Below are 15,964 nucleotides of genomic sequence, written 5' to 3' on the forward strand. Positions count from 1 at the left end.
CATCTCCACAAAATTAAACCCTTCTAGAGAAAAGACCCAGTATTTTCTGCTCAAAGATTTCATCTGATTAAAGAATCTTAGCTATGTGACCTTCATTGGACAGCTTCCTTTCAAAAATTAAATCCACAGATTAGCACGTTTTGCTTAATTTAAAACCACATACTTTGAAGGTACCTTTCTTCCTACTAATCATCTGGTTACAATAAATGAAAGAAGTATTTCCTAGTGGAAGGCTGGTATGTTGCTTGTCAGACTTGAGAACAGAAGCCCAAGCAGCAGGTGTGAACTTTGAGTCAATACACAAGGTATCTTTTTCTGGAAAAAACTATACTTGTTTCTTGAGGAAATATACTGCCAATTTCAGGGTATTTCCTACAGTTTCATTAACAAGAGCTCAACACAGAAATAGCTGTTTGCCTAATAAGTTTATTGTCTCTCTTCTGGAAAATCTTCATAGAAAATTATGATTTGGTTTATTAGCTCTCAGCAGCCCGTTCCTGAGCTCTGAGGAAGCTTGCTTTCTTCTGAGCTACCCGATCTTTCTTCTGGGCAAGAGACATTTTGGGACGGTTCCACCTATAAAACAAAGAAGAGGCAGAAATGTTATTTTTAAAAATACAGCTAAAGAGGACACATCTGTGTTTTATTTGTAATAAGATTTCCAATAAATGCACTTATTATTTTAGGCTAATTTCCCCGACCCCCAACTTTTGTGATACTGTCCTATTACCACACAGTACCAAAAATCAAACACACTAGTACAATGTTTAGAATCATTATTAGCAGCAACTGGTAGTTACACTGTACTAGGATAGAATGAACCACCTCAGTAGCTTCTGAGGCTAATACAGTTCTATCACCACAATTACTTTAGCAAACCTGGTTCCCTTCACTTCTGCAACATCATGCAGAGTTAGTGATCGAGTTTGCACTTTACTCAGTCTGAGTTAAGATGAAACAAGGCAAGTTTGGAACCACTCCCAACCTCTCTCTCTTGAAAACAGTAAGATACATACCTCTTCTTTTTAACTTCTTTCTTAGGCTTCTTCTCATAGACTGGATTCTCTCGTATAGCGGCATGAGCTTTCTTATACATCTCCTCCATCTGAAACAAAGCAAAGCAAACAGTACTTGGTTTCATTTCATATGCCCTAAACAATAATACAACATACTGTAATCTATTACTCGCTCTATTTTGTCTTTCTAAGACAGATTTTCAAAGGGCACTAAACTAGGTCAGTGTTGGTATCTGCTTAAATTTCTAAATGTAATCTCTAAATTTCTTTTCCTAAGAAATTCCCAATTTTTTTGCCATAGGTAATGAGTTGACATTATCCACAAAACTCAACTTTTTAAAAAAATATATATTTTTATTGATTTCAGAGAGGAAGGGAGGAGAGAGTCAGAAACATCAATAATGAGAATCACTGATTGGCTGCCTCCTGCATGCCCCCCACTGGGGATCAAGCCCGCAACCCAGGCATGTGCCCCTGGCCTGAATCAAACCTGGGACCCCTTCAGTCCGCAGGCCGACGCTCTATCCACTGAGCCAAGCCAGCTAAGGCAAAACTGAACTTTTTAATACATTTTTACTGATTTCAGAGAGGAAGAGATAGAAACAATGATGAGAATCATTGATCAGCTGCATCCTGCACGCCCCACATTGGAGATTGAGCCTGAAACCCGGGCATGTGCCTTGACCAGGAATTGGAGAGTAACTGGTTCATAGTCAAAGCTCAACCACTGTGCAATGCAGGCCCAGCCCAACTTTTTCTTGAAGAAAAATTTGCATGCCTTTCTGAGGACTTCAGGTATATTTTTTAAGTCATTCAAAGTTTAGAGCAAAATAATTTCTGTACAAACACATTTTATGCTCATTTAAAATACTGTCTGACCTAAATTCTTTCATTTAAGTGAGGATGAACACCAAAACAAAATTTTTAAGAGTTTATGGGGACCTGACTAGGTGGCTCGGTTGGTTGGGGCATCATCTTGTACACCAAAAAAGTTTAAGAGTCAACTGTAAATGACTTGATTCTGTGCAAAATCACTCATGAAAGAGCAGCTGTAAAATACCTTGAGTACTCATTATCAAAATATAATAAAAATTCCAGCCCCCTAAAAAATGAATCAGGAAATCAATCCAGGTCTCTAAAATTATTCAGTGTGGAGAGAACATGATTACTACATGCATTTGTGGAAACCAATGCAAAACTTATCACTACATGAGACCTCAAACCACCTAAATCCCTTTTGAAAGTTAATTTCTCCCCTTTAGCAGTCTACTTATTACAGCTCTACACTGTAATTTAACTAACCCATTTGATGACTTCGTGATAAAAAAAAACAACAACTAAGCAACCCAGTTTATTCTTTTCAAAAGATCAGACAAGCAAGAAATACAACCATTTTTGTAGACAACTCCATTGAGTTTAGGTAAAGACCACTTCTTGTTGGAGACATGCCAGGTGTCTGCATAGGACTTCAGTATGCACTCATAGGAAAGATGCCTCCATAGATAAAATTAATGAGCTAGTTGGAAAGTCTATTAGCCAAAGAGTAGTCCTGGCTGAAGCATGAAATCGACATAGAAAACACTGGGAAACAGACATCTGAAAACACAGATTGTTTGAAAAGTCTTGATTAAGCCATTTGTAACATGACCAGAGCAAGAAATGGTTTAGGGGAAAAATTTTGCAGGTTGCCCTAGCTGGTTTGGCTCAGTTGGTAAGAGCATCGACCTGCAGACCGAAGGGTCCAGAATTCGATTTGGGTCAAGGGCACATGCTTGGGTTGTAGGCTTGATCCCCATTAGGGGGTGTGCAGGAGGCAGCTAATCACTGATTCACTCTCATCACTGATGTTTCCATCTCTCTTCCTCTACAAAATCATAAAAAAATATTTTTTAAAAATTGTAGGTCAAGTAGAATCAGGTCAAGAAGTGAACAAGGCCCTGACCGGTTTGGCTCAGTGGATGGAGCGTCAGCCTGGGGAATGAAGGGTCCCAGGTTCGATTCCGGTCAAGGGCATGTACCTTGGTTGCGGGCATGTCCCCAGTGGGAGGTGTGCAGGAGGCAGCTGATCGATGTTTCTCTCTCATCGATGTTTCTAACTCTCTATCCCTCTCCCTTCCTCTCTGTAAAAAATCAATAAAATACATTTTAAAAAAAGAAGTGAACAATGATGGTATCAGTAAATAAAGGAATATACTCATGTATAAATACATGCACCTACATAGCTAATATAAAACTATCTTTTTCCTAGTTCAAAAACTCAACCTAGCCCTAGCTGGTTTGGCACAGTGGATAGAGCGTCAGCCTGCGGACTGAAGGGTCCTGGGTTCAATTCTGGTCAAGGGCACATGCCCAGGTTTCAGGCTCCATCCTCAGTAGGGGGCGTGCAGGAGGCAGCCAATCAACGATTCTCTCTCATCATTGATGTTTCTCTCCCTCCCTCCCTCTCTGAAATCAATAAAAACATATTAAACAAACTCAACCTATGTGCTTATCCAGCCCTACATTTGTACAAAGCACACAAATAACCTTTTCCCAATAAAACTCTTTTAAAAATAATTTAATAGCCAAAGCTATACCAAAAATACATGCTAACAGAAAAAAAAATCTAACCAATTAATGTAACCCATCTATTTTTATATAACTAGAGGCCTGGTGCACAAAATCCGTGCGGGGGAGGGGGGACAGGGGGAGAGGTGTGTTCCTCAGCCTGGCGTGCATCCTCTCCAATCCAGGACCTCTTGGGGGATAACTGGCAGTCGGACATCCCTCTCCCAATTCAGGACCCCTGGTTCCTAACCGCTCACCTGCCTGCCTGCATGATTGCCCCTAACCCCTCACCTGCCAGCCTGATCGCACCTGCCTCTGCCCCTACCACAGTGGCTTTGTCCAGGAGGACCAGACTACCAGAAGATGTCCTCGTCGACCCGGTCTAATTAGCATATTGTCCTTTTATTAGTATAGATTCTTTATTTGTGATTGTTTTATAGTACTCAAGCATTTCTTTTTTTTTTTGGTTCTCACCTGAGGATACTTTTCCCCTTGATTTTTAGAGAATGGGAGGGAGAGAGGGAGGAAGGGGAAGAAACATCAATTTGAGAGACACATCCATTAGCTGGCTCCCGCACACACCCTGACCAGGGCTGGGGATGAACCTGCAACCCAGACACATGCCCTTGAACTGGAATTGAACCCGTGAGCCAGCTGACGGTCTTAACCATTAGCCATGCCAGCCAGGGCCTAGTGTGATTTGTGTGTTCTATGCTTTCACTGTAATTTCAAAACTGGCGCTATCATAAATTACTCCAATGCATTAATAGAGATAGCCCTGGAGACACAACTTTAATTTTCCAACATTAAACTCACTTTTGCAAACACCATTCCTTTAATTAAGCATCACGCAGAACTAATGTTAAAAATCTGTACATCTCGCCCTAATCGGTTTGGCTCAGTGGATAGAGCATCAGCCTGCAGACTGAAAGGTCCCAGGTTTGATTCCGGTCAAGGGCATGTTCCTTGGTTGTGGGCACATCCCCAGTAGGAGGTGTGCAGGAGGCAGCTGATCGATGTTTCTCTCTCATTGATGTTTCTCTCTATCCCCCTCCCTTCCTCTCTGTAAAAAAGCAATAAAATATATTTTTTTAAAAAAAATCTGTACATCTCGGCCTGCGGATTCAAGGGTCACGGGTTCGATTCCAGTCAAGGGCATATGCCCCAGTTGCAGGCTCGATCCCCAGTAGGGGGTGTGTAAGAGGCAGTCAATCAATGATTCTCATCGATGTTTCTCTCTCTCTGAAATCAATAATAATAATAAAAATCTGTACATCTCCCTTTCTGTGTGTACACCTGACACATTCAGAATGTCCAAAACATAGCACTTGTTTGCTATGAAGAAAGAATCTTTGTTCCCCATTGTCTCAAAATGAATGAAGTTTAGTAAATTAGCACCTCCTACCAGAGTGGGCAGAAACCTAGGAATCCTATAAATACAAAACAGCCAAATGCATAAAAGGCTTTAGATTTGGATACTTAAAACCTGCCATCCTTCAGCATCTCAGATTCCTAAAAACATACTGACAAGTCTAGCTCATTATACTATCTTATCCTTTTAACCTACCCTGTGTTCAACATCCCAATTTCATTTTAAGCCAAGGACAGCTTATATAATTCTGTCTGTCCCTATGAACATGCCCATATTCAAGCCTTAACTGTTAACCTAAAATAAAACTATATCATTATAATGTACCCACAAAAAACAAGTAGTAAACCTGGTTCCATAAATGAACCAAACATTCATGTTTAGTTAAAATTTTTACCATGTCTGGAGTTACGTTGTTCTTTATATATTGAGAGAACTGTTTCTTGTAAGCATCTTCATCTTCTTCCATTAGATAACGCATATAATCTGCAACGTTCTGACCCATGATGTGCTTCCGATGTACTTCTGCATTGAATTCCTTGCTTTCTGAATCATAACCAGGGAATCGTTTGGTACTAAAATAAAGTTTTTCACATTTTAGTATATGTTGATTGAAATCAGTTCACTAGCAGGAATTCATTTTAGTAGCTGCCATCAGTCCCGTCTTGAAACAATTAATTGCATCATATGCAACCAAAGGACCAACTACTGATTGCTCAGTTAGTGGGATATCATCATTCAGCAGCTAATTTCTGAATTTCACGTTAGAAAATCACAGCACAAGTCCCTTTAAAAACCACTAAATGAACCAAGGCATTTCACCACCGTAAAGTTAGTTCTCATTATCATAAAAAAGGGTTTCAAAACTCCTCCCCCAAATACTAGAATTTCTCAGTGGTGCCTCAGGGTACATGGGAGTGATTCATTCAAAGTCACACAGGTGCCCTCTAACATAACTACAGATACTCAAAAAGAATCAAAAAACCCTCCCCCCACATTGTAAGATTAAGTGCCAGGCTTATAAACAAAAGCATCTAAAAATTTGGTTATATCAACAATCACTAAAATATTCGTAATAACTTTAATATATAGCTACTCAGCAATAACAATCATTAATTCGAACTAAATAACCAAATTAAAACCACCTACTTAGCTTCTGAGAACAGCTTTGTTTCCGATTTAAAGTTTAGAAATCTATTATAAGCCTTTCTCTCAAACCTTTTCTAGTCTACTTTTTTCCATAATTCAGTAAAGCCATTCTCAAAAACAGACAATGCATTGGAGGGGAAGAGGGAGTGGTGGTGAAACCAAGCTGCTCATTTCTAACCAAAACTAAATCACACATAAAAGGTAGTGGTTTCAACCCCAGCCCTTCCACTTACTGGTTCTATAACCTTGAACAAATCATTTGCGTCTCTTCACTTGTAAAATGAGTTCTAATTGCTTCCTGTCCTGCCAGGTTCCCTTTGCACAGTGCCTAGCATGTAGCGGGCACACAATGAGCTACTATTACTTTAACTCAGTAATCTCCACAGTCCAACTAATTAGAAACAGCAAGTACTGGAGTCCAGGCAATGAGGCCTTGATACTACATTACCTGTGAGGGATAGAGAGGCCTCCATCCACAGCTCCCTTCAGGGCCCCAAAAACTTTATTTCCAGTAGTAGTTCTGGCAAGCCCTGCATCCAAGTAGCAGGTGAAGGCACCAGGTTGACCATCAATGCTTTCCACATTGTATTCATCTCCAGTCACCTCCACCTGGCCTTCATAGATCTTGTCCATGCCAAACCTATTGAGAAGCTATTAACAAACAAGCCAGTCTGAATATACTCCAACAACTCTAACAATATCTCTCATCATAACTTTAATGACCTCTGACAAAAAAATGTTTCTTATTTATCTCCTAATCCAGTGATGGTGAACCTTTTGAGCTCGGCGTGTCAGCATTTTGAAAAACCCTAACTTAACTCTGGTGCCGTGTCACATACAGAAATTATTTGATCTTTGCAACCATAGCAAAACAAAGACTTATATTTTTGATATTTATTTTAGATATTTAAATGACATTTAACGAAGAAAAATCAACCAAAAAAATGAGTTCGCGTGTGACCTCTGACACGCGTGTCATAGGTTCGCCATCACTGTCCTAATCCCAATCTACTTTTAAATATAAATTTTTAAATGCTATAAAACTTCAATTTGTTAACTTTATTCAATAGCTTCTTAATCTGCTACAGGTCCATATTTGATTTATGCAATTAGGATATACATAACTTTGATTTTTATAAATTAACTCAGGGGAGGCCCAGCCAGCATGGCTCAGTGGTTGAGCACTGACTTATGAACCAGGTGGTCATGGTTTGATTCCTGGTCAGGGAACATGCCTGGGTTGCAGGCTCAATCCCCAGTGCAGGGCGTGCAAGAGGCAGCCAATCAATGACTGATTCTCTCATCATTGATGTTTCTATCTTCTCTCCCCCTTTCTCTCTGAAATCACTAAAAATATATTTTAAATAAGTAAAATAAATTTACTTAAGGGAGGTAATCACATTGCTTCACTCATATTTGGCTGTAATTCAACAACCAAATATTAAATGTTATCACATAGTTTTGAGGAATAGGATCCTGGGTTGAAGACATCTTCTGAGGCTGTCTCTGATACATTATGTTAATATGCACCACTCCTCTGTTAGTACATATCGCCTAAAAAGCAGTGCCTTTGCACCAAGTTGCTCTCATATATAAAGACAATGTTACCCACCCCCACTCAAACATGTTTATGACCAATGAAGATGTGGATCCCCAACAATGATGCATGCTTAACAATTCCACTGCAAAACAAGGTCAGCAACTGAGAAAAAATAAGGCAAAGTCACATTTTCATCTTTTCTGCAAGTTATAAGAAATGCTGCCAACCAAAGGCAAAGATGATTAAAACAAACCCGCCCCCCCCCCCCACACACACACACACGAACACCGCCTCCCAAGTTTAAAACATTGCTTCTCAAAATTTAACATGCATATAAATCACTTGGACATCCTATTAAAACAAATTCTGAAGGTCTGGAGTAGACTGCATTTTTTAATGTACACTTATGGTCAGAAGGGTATTTCTGAGTAGATCTGTCCAATAAGGTAGCCACTAAGGAACCACAAGTGGCTATTCAAATTTAAGTTAAAAATTTAGTTCATCAGTAGCACTAGAAGCATTTCAAGTGCTCAACAACCACATGTGGCTGCTAGCTACCACTGGCTTTACATCAGACAAGAGACTGCAGGAAATTCTATTGGTTTAGATATACCCAACAAACAGGGCAGAAACCAGGAAAACTGTTCCCCCAAATTATTAGGAAATGCACTGCTGTCTCAAAGCTTGTATTTATAAAAGGGTAACACCAGGCACTCTCTGGACCCAACAGCTGAGGGTATCTTATCCATGTGTAAACATCTCTTTCAGACAACTCCAAGCGATGAGTTAATTCCAAGATACATTAATTATAAAGTAATCCTGTACATACCCTGCGGGCCAGCAGCAGGCCAGTACAATATGCTGCAGCATAATTTGTCAGGCCAACCTTCACACCATACTTGGGGAGTTCATGAGCATAAGCTGCACAAACTATCATATCCCCTTCTATACGGGCATAAGCGATCTATAGAAGAGAAAAACCAGGTTAGTCATCTGCTTTTTACTATTTGTCCTAAATGCCTTTGTATTCAAAGAACTTGAAGAAAAAAACCTGGACACAGTTCTGCATCACTTAAAATCTTTGTTAAACCCAGTTACCTTCAAGTAGTTATGTCTTGGTCAACTATAGCAGGTAAATTTGAGTCTAAATATGTTTGACTAATGTCACAATATATATAAAGCTAAAATAACCACACGGGCATTGAATACTGAATTGCCTTTGGAATAAATTATACTCTAGTTCCTTACTTCTAAGTACCGAAAAGACTTCGGTTAGCTGGTGAATTAGAGGCACTTTGAAAAGTCAAAGGAATTCCCAATTTCAAACATCTTTTGAACTAAGCACATTTTAAGTCCAATAATGATCCAGACACCTAGTGTTAAGTTATGTCCTTAGGTATGGAGGGACACACTGCCTTCACAACCACAAATGAGCGTGCCCAGAAAACAGGTGTGCCTGCCTCCTGCAAAGGCCCCAAATATCTCAAAAAAAAAATTTTTTTCCCCCTTGTCGTAAAATTCCAGCAAATTATCTTCTAGGAGCACGCTGCCATTTTCTGGGGGTCTTTTATGTGGAAGACAGCTTCACATATAACAGTTAAAAACCCATTCCAACAAGAAGCAGGAATAAGGACAATCTTAAAGCATAATTTAACCTTCCCAACAACCTCCCTCTCTAAAGAGCAGCGGGTACGTGGCACGTAGGGCCACACAGTAACAGCGAGGACGTGGTCCGCGACAAAGCCTATCACTCCACTGGGGCTGGAATGGGCCCGAACCTTCTATCTCAGTGAGGGCGAACCTTTTGAGCTCGGCGTGTCAGCATTTTGAAAAACCCTCACTTAACTCTGGTGCCGTGTCACATGTAGAAATTTTTTGATATTTGCAACCATAGTAAAACAAAGATTTATATTTTGGTATTTATTTTATACATTTAAATGCCATTTAACAGCCCTAACCAGTTTGGCTCAGTGGATAGAGTGTCAGCCTGCAGACTGAAAGGTCCCAGGTTCGATTCTGGCCAAGGGCATGTACCTTGGTTGTGGGCACATCCCCAGTAGGAGGTGTGCAGGAGGCAGCTGATCGATGTTTCTCTCTCATCGATATTTCTAACTCTCTATCCTTCTCCTTTCCTCTCTGTGAAAAATCAATAAAATATATAAAAAAATAAAAATAAATGCCATTTAACAAAGAAAAATCAACCAAAAAAATGAGTTTTTTTGGCCCTAACCGGTTTGGCTCAGTGGATAGAGCATCGGCCTGGGGGACTTAATGGTCCCAGGTTTGATTCCGGTCAAGGGCATGTACCTTGGTTGCGGGCACATCCCCAGTAGGGGGTGTGCAGGAGGCAGCTGATCGATGTTTCTCTCTCATCGATGTTTCTCTCTATCCCTCTCCCATCCTCTCTGCAAAAAATCAATAAAATATATTTTTTTAAAAGTGAGTTTTTTTGGCTGATTTTTCTTTGTTAAATGGCATTTAAATAGGTTCGCCATCACTGTTCTATCTGGTCTCAAATGTAGCCTTCCACCACCCAGCCCCCCACCGCCACCCCCCACCCCCCTGCAAATGGCAATAGTAACAGAAATCCCTCTAATCCTCTTTTCCCCATAGACACATATGTAACACCTTAATCAATAAAGAAAAAAAAATGTTTTTAATAAAAAAACACACAACGGGATTCATCTGGGTCAGGACTGCCAAACGTGGCTGCTCTCTAGCCCGGCTTTTTTCAAGCACCAACTCCCCAGGCTCCAACTGAAGACCCACGAAAAGGAAAAGAACTCCCTCCCCGTCTGTGGGGCGCGGGCTCCAACCTGAGGGACCTGCATGCACACGTGCGTGCTGTCCCCGGGCACAGCTCCCCGGCGGGGAGTCGGGGAGGGGGGTCCCCGCCCCGGGGTGCCCGGGGCGCCTTACCTGACAGATGATGTCTCGGTTGGTGACGCGGACGATCATCCGGTACTTCGGTGTGTTGTACTTGTTTTTATCCTGGATGACCAAGCGTTTCCGGGCATAGTAATCGGTTTTACCCTCTGAAGAAGATAGAAAAAAAAATTTTTTTAAGAAAGTCTACTCCACTGCAGAACGGGTTCCTTTAAGGTGGTGGACACGAACACCGGGCCGTACCTCGCCGTCTTCTGAATTTCACTTGGTATCGCTTGAAGTAGGCCTTATTCTTGACAACTTTCACAAACCCCTTCAAGAAAGAAGAACGATTTATTACAGGTTTCGGCTTATGCTACTTGTGACATCTGAGCTGTAACAAAGTAACGTGTGGATTTCAAAAGGGAACCTGGACAACTGCCCCTTCCGTGGAGCCCAGCCTCCCTCAACCCACCCGGGCTCAGGAGCCCCCTCGCCCACCTCCCATCTGTCAAGCCTGCTGAGCGCCTTCTCCAAACCGACGGGCGACACGGCTTCTCCACCACCCGCCCCGCTGCCGGGAGCCCACGGAGCAGCCGGGAGCCCACGGAGCAGCCGGGAGCCCACGGAGCAGCCGGGAGCGGGGCCGGGGCCGAGCGGCCGCAGCCCGGCGGCACTCGGCATCCCCCGGAGAGTCCGAGACCGCCTGGGGCGAGCTCCCCTGCCCGCCGCCCGCGGGGCCCCCTCGGACGAGCCGGCAGTCTCCCCGCAGCCTGTCCACTACACTCCTCGACCCCCACCTCCTCCATCCGCCGCCTCAGCTCCTTCTCTGCGTCCACCCCCTTCCCAAGCTTGGGCGGCAGCCATTAAAGGCCACGCTGGGAGCGGCGGCCCGACCAGCACCGAGCTGCAATCTAATGCCATCCGACCCCTGCGCCGCGCGAGACCAACCCTAGGCTGGCTTTAGGGCAAGATGAGGGAGCCCCAGTCCATCTGTAATCCCGAGATCGGGATACCCACTCACCATCCTGCGGAAGAGAGACCCACGGCCGCGGCTCGCCACAGACCTGCAGGCCTAGCCTAACTCTGGTGGAGAAAAAGGCTGCGGCCCCTGCGCAGGCGCAGTATGTAGCGCCGGCGATCACGCAAGCGACGTGGAGAAGAGGGATCCTCTTGCCGTCGGCGTGCGGCGTGCTGCCTCCTGCTGGTGGGAGGACCATACGGCCTTGGCCGTGTGGCAGCAAATCCTTACTGCTCCTGGCTGATGATCCGACTGGGATGGACGGTAAGCAGTAAGGAAGGATTCTGTCCAGGGAAGTTGTTTCTGTAAGCAGGAAAAAGGTTTAACAATTAAATGGAAGGAATTTTCTCTGGGCCCTTTTGCCCCCCACCCCCGACCCCACTACCCCCCGCCCCCAGGAAGGACTCTACCTCTTGGACGACCACTCACCCCGGCCCAGAACATAGGCTTGCCTTAGCGCACCCAGCCTGGGTTGAGAGCCCCGCTTTTCCTACGGCACCTTCGTACCGGCCTCACCCCGCCCTAGATTTGTAAACATCCAGAGGATGGGGCCCTGCCGCCGAGTTCACCTTTAAATCTCCAGCACCTAGCACGGTGCTGAATGACATTCAGTAAAATGGTAAGAGAACCGCTGCTCTCTCCTTCCTGCCTCTTCACCTCTATCGCCTTCCCTGATCTCTGGCCACCTCATCCTTGTCCCTCCCTCCATCCTTGTGATCTAGTCAGACTAACTTTTTTCTTTGTCTTTTTCTTAAATTTATTCTTTTAAAATTAATTGTAGTAAGTCATTTTCCAGTTCTCCACATGGAGATTGAGGAGAACCAACCAAACAAACACTCAAAAAAGCACCTCAGTAGAAAGCATTCCCTCACCTAACAGTCTTCCAAAGGTGGTCTTTGGGTTATGGCATGGGAATTATTTGGATACTAGTTAAAATGCAGATCTATGAATCTCTGCCGCCTCTACTGAGTCAAACTTTAAAATAATGACATCTTAAGAATGAATTTTAACTCTATGCCCATCCTCCATGGGCTAAGCCTGCTCTTGGGAGATGGGAATGCAAGATGTTAATCTAGCAGGAAAGAATCAGTGTGTAAACTGCTCACTGGCAGAGCTGGGGGAAGGAGCTGCCAAACAAGAACTGCCACTAGAATAAATCAGAATTATTATGCCAATTTCTTTGGTTTCAACTTGAACTCCTCATATAACCAGAAAAATGTGCATTGAACCTGCTCTGGCCAATGTCAACAGAGCTGTCAAGGAGAAATGTTAAAGTGCAACTCGCAGGCAAGTGTGGTTCACTCTTCGTTGGCGGGCTTTTGGAAGTGTGAAGAAAGAGGCATACAATTTGCATTTATAGAAAATACTTAAAGAGCTTTATTTTGGCGGTTCATCAAGTTATTAGCCTGGGACAGGTGCCACATGTCTTGGTCAGGCCTGGCTTACACTGAAGGTGAAAGCATCAGGAAGGAAAAATCCTAACTTTTGCCTGTTTTAGGGCAAGAATACATATGAAGGCCCACATACCATTCATTTGAATATTTAAAAGTTATGAAACAAACTAACACATTGTTGAATTAAATATGTTGTATTCTCTTTAACCTGCTTCTTACCTTATAAACATTTATAACGATAAAATTTAAAACGTGGATCTATTTCCTTTGGTTGCAGCTGGGCGTTTGTGGCTAGCATGGCCGGCTCAGCCTGTGCAGCTCAGCCTGTGCCAGGAGCCAGGGAAACTTGTTCAGCATCCTCGACCAACTAATTTTGTTCAAGTGGTAAAAGTGAAAAGTCACCAGTAATGGGTCATCAACTTTGTGTTCCTCCCGATATGATATACTGACAAGAACACAGAAGCACTTTATGCCAAACTTACATAATATCTAATCTGATATATGAGGAAACTGCAAACAAAACTCAAACTGAGGGACATCCTACAAAGTAACTGTTCAGTAGTCTTGAAAAATGACAAAATTGTCCAGCCAGTGTGGCCCAGTGGTTAAGCATTGACCCAGGAGGTCATGGTTGGATTTCTGGTCAGGGCGCATGCTGGGGTTTCAGGCTCCATCCCCAGTGGGAGGCGTGCAGGAGGCAGCCAATCGATGATTCTCTCTCATCATTGATGTTTCTATCTCTCCCTCTCCCTTCCTCTCTGAAATCAACAGATTTTTTTTTAAATGACAAAATCATGATAGATAAGGAAATACTAAAGAAATATTCCAGATCGAAAGAGACCAAAGTGACGTGACATTGTATACAATGTGTGATCCTAGAATGCATCCTGGACAAGAAAGGGAAAAGAGATAAAGGGAAGGCTTTTTATTTCTTTTGTACAAAGGACATTCTCAGGACAATCAGTGAAATCTGAATGGAGTCTATGGATTAGATGATAGTAATAGATCAATGTTAACTTTATCTTGATAGATACACAATGGTTATGTATGAGTGTTCTTTAGGAAATACACTCTGAACTACTTTGGAGTGATGGGCATTATTTCTGCAACTTACTCTCAACAAATGACTCAGGAAAAAATTACATATACAGGGTGTTCCCAAAAACTTTAACAGCTGATGGCTCGACTTTGAAAATGCAATGTATTTTAATAACCACTGCCTTTATTATTATTCAAAGTGTGTGTATATATTTTTTGGACACCATATATCTGTATGTATATAGATATACTAGTATATCTGTAAAAACAAAGCAAATGATAAGGCAAATGTGTTAAAATGTTAACAATGGGGAATCTGGGAGAAAAATATGTGGAAATTCTTTGTACTGCTCTTACAATTTGTGATTTTGAAATTATTTCAAATTAAAAAATAAAACATTGCCCTAGCTCAGTGGTTCTCAACCTCCCTAATGCCGTGACCTTTTAGTACAGTTCCTCATGTTGTGGTGACCCCCAATTTCATTGTTACAAATTGAACATAATTAAAGCATAGTGATTATTCACAAAAACAATATGTAATTATATATGTGTTTTCTGATGGTCTTAGGCGACCCCTGTGAAAGGGTCGTTCAATCCCCAAAGGGGTCGCGACCCACAGGTTGAGAACCGCTGCTCTAGCTGGTTTGGCTCAGTGGATAGAGCGTCGGCCTGCAGACCAAAGGGTCCCAGATTCAATTCAGTCAAGGGCACGTACTGTGGTTGCAGGCTCCTCCCCGGCCTGGGCCCTGGTCAGGCTCATGCAGCAGGCAGCCAATCGATGTGTTTCTCTCACATCGATGTTTCTGTCTTTCCCTCTCTCTTCCACTCTCCCTAAAAATCAATGGAAAAATATCCTCGGATGAGGATTAAAAAAATAAATTTAAAAAATTGAAGAAAAAAATAAATAAAACATTGATTTCTACTGGAATGGGAAATATTTCTTTTATTATTTGAAATGAAGATAAACTCAGTTTTATCAAATATGTCACACACATATTATAAATAGAAAATAAACCAGCAATTTTTAGTTCTGGTAGTGATTTAACAGCAAAATATTATGATTTTGAGGTACTTGCTTATTGCCCTAATCAACAGGTTCTGTATTGAAGTCACTGACTTTCCTAGATACTCTAATGTTTTCTCTTTACAATTGCTTTTTGTTTTACATTAGTTTATGATTATTCATGAAGGGTAGCATGTAGGGTGAACTACTTTATGGTAGGAATACTTAATTGATATTAATCCATTGGAAACATTTTAAACCTGTACTTTTATCTAGGAAAAAAATTAGCTTTCAGTGAAAGAATAATCTTTGTTTCTTGATTTTTATTTTTTTAAATCTATTTTATTGATTTTTTACAGAGAGGAAGGGAGAGGGATAGAGAGTTAGAAACACTGATGAGAGAGAAACATCAATCAACTGCCTCTTGCACACTCCCTACTGGGGATGTGCCTGCAACCAAGGTACATGCCCTCGACCGGAATCAAACCTGGGACCCTTGAGTTCGCAGGTTGACACTCTATCCACTGAGCCAAACCAGTTAGGGCTAATCTTTGTTTCTTTAAAAAAAAAAAAAGTGTAAAGCTATGGTTTTATAGGACCAAGAATCAGAAGAATATCAAGGACCACCCACATAATTATGATTGAGCATGTCTGAGTGTTCTGTTGATAGGTTACTGATGTCTGAATGACTAATAAAATAAAGACATACCCAATTAATTATAATATATTTATTTCATTAAAGTTTCTCTTTGGTCCGTCTGGCATGGCTCAGTGGTTGAGTGTCAACTTATAAACTAGGAAGCCATAGTTTGATTCCAGTCAGGGCATATGCTTGGGTTGCGGACTTGATCCCCAGCGAGTGGTATGCAAGAGCAGCCAATCAATGATTCTCTCTCATCATTGATGTTTCTATCTCTCTCTCTCCTTCTCCATTTCTCTCTGAAATTAATTTTTAAAAAACATATTTTTTAAATTTCTTTTTGTATCTTTATTTCAGCAAACCTCTATGTTGTTATCACCAA

General features: G+C 41.9%; 1 protein-coding gene and 2 non-coding genes across 5 annotated transcripts; all 3 read right to left on the reverse strand.

The window, feature by feature from the left end:
* Positions 1-406: 406 nt before the first annotated feature.
* RPL5 (ribosomal protein L5) lies at positions 407-11,665 on the reverse strand. 3 transcript variants are annotated; one of them, XM_059688873.1, is made up of 8 exons: positions 11,511-11,665; positions 10,751-10,820; positions 10,541-10,656; positions 8,451-8,585; positions 6,530-6,732; positions 5,330-5,507; positions 1,017-1,105; positions 407-576 (listed from the first exon to the last, which is right to left on the reverse strand). In XM_059688873.1, exons 1-8 carry the CDS (start codon positions 11,511-11,513, stop codon positions 477-479), a joined length of 894 nt encoding a protein of 297 aa, XP_059544856.1. In that variant the 5' UTR covers positions 11,514-11,665; the 3' UTR covers positions 407-476. The 3 variants fall into 3 exon arrangements, with proteins under 3 accessions (XP_059544856.1, XP_059544857.1, XP_059544858.1); XM_059688874.1 differs by having other exon boundaries at positions 1,017-1,101; positions 5,329-5,507; XM_059688875.1 differs by lacking the exon at positions 8,451-8,585 and having other exon boundaries at positions 11,511-11,664.
* On the reverse strand, positions 800-932 carry LOC132232134 (small nucleolar RNA SNORA66). Its single transcript, XR_009452281.1, has one exon. It is a non-coding gene; the product is annotated as a small nucleolar RNA SNORA66 (small nucleolar RNA).
* Positions 5,580-5,675, reverse strand: LOC132232127 (small nucleolar RNA SNORD21). The gene has a single exon (XR_009452274.1). It is a non-coding gene; the product is annotated as a small nucleolar RNA SNORD21 (small nucleolar RNA).
* Positions 11,666-15,964: the final 4,299 nt, after the last annotated feature.

The sequence above is a fragment of the Myotis daubentonii genome, chromosome 3 (genome assembly GCF_963259705.1).
Source record: "Myotis daubentonii chromosome 3, mMyoDau2.1, whole genome shotgun sequence".
NCBI lineage: Eukaryota > Metazoa > Chordata > Mammalia > Chiroptera > Vespertilionidae > Myotis > Myotis daubentonii.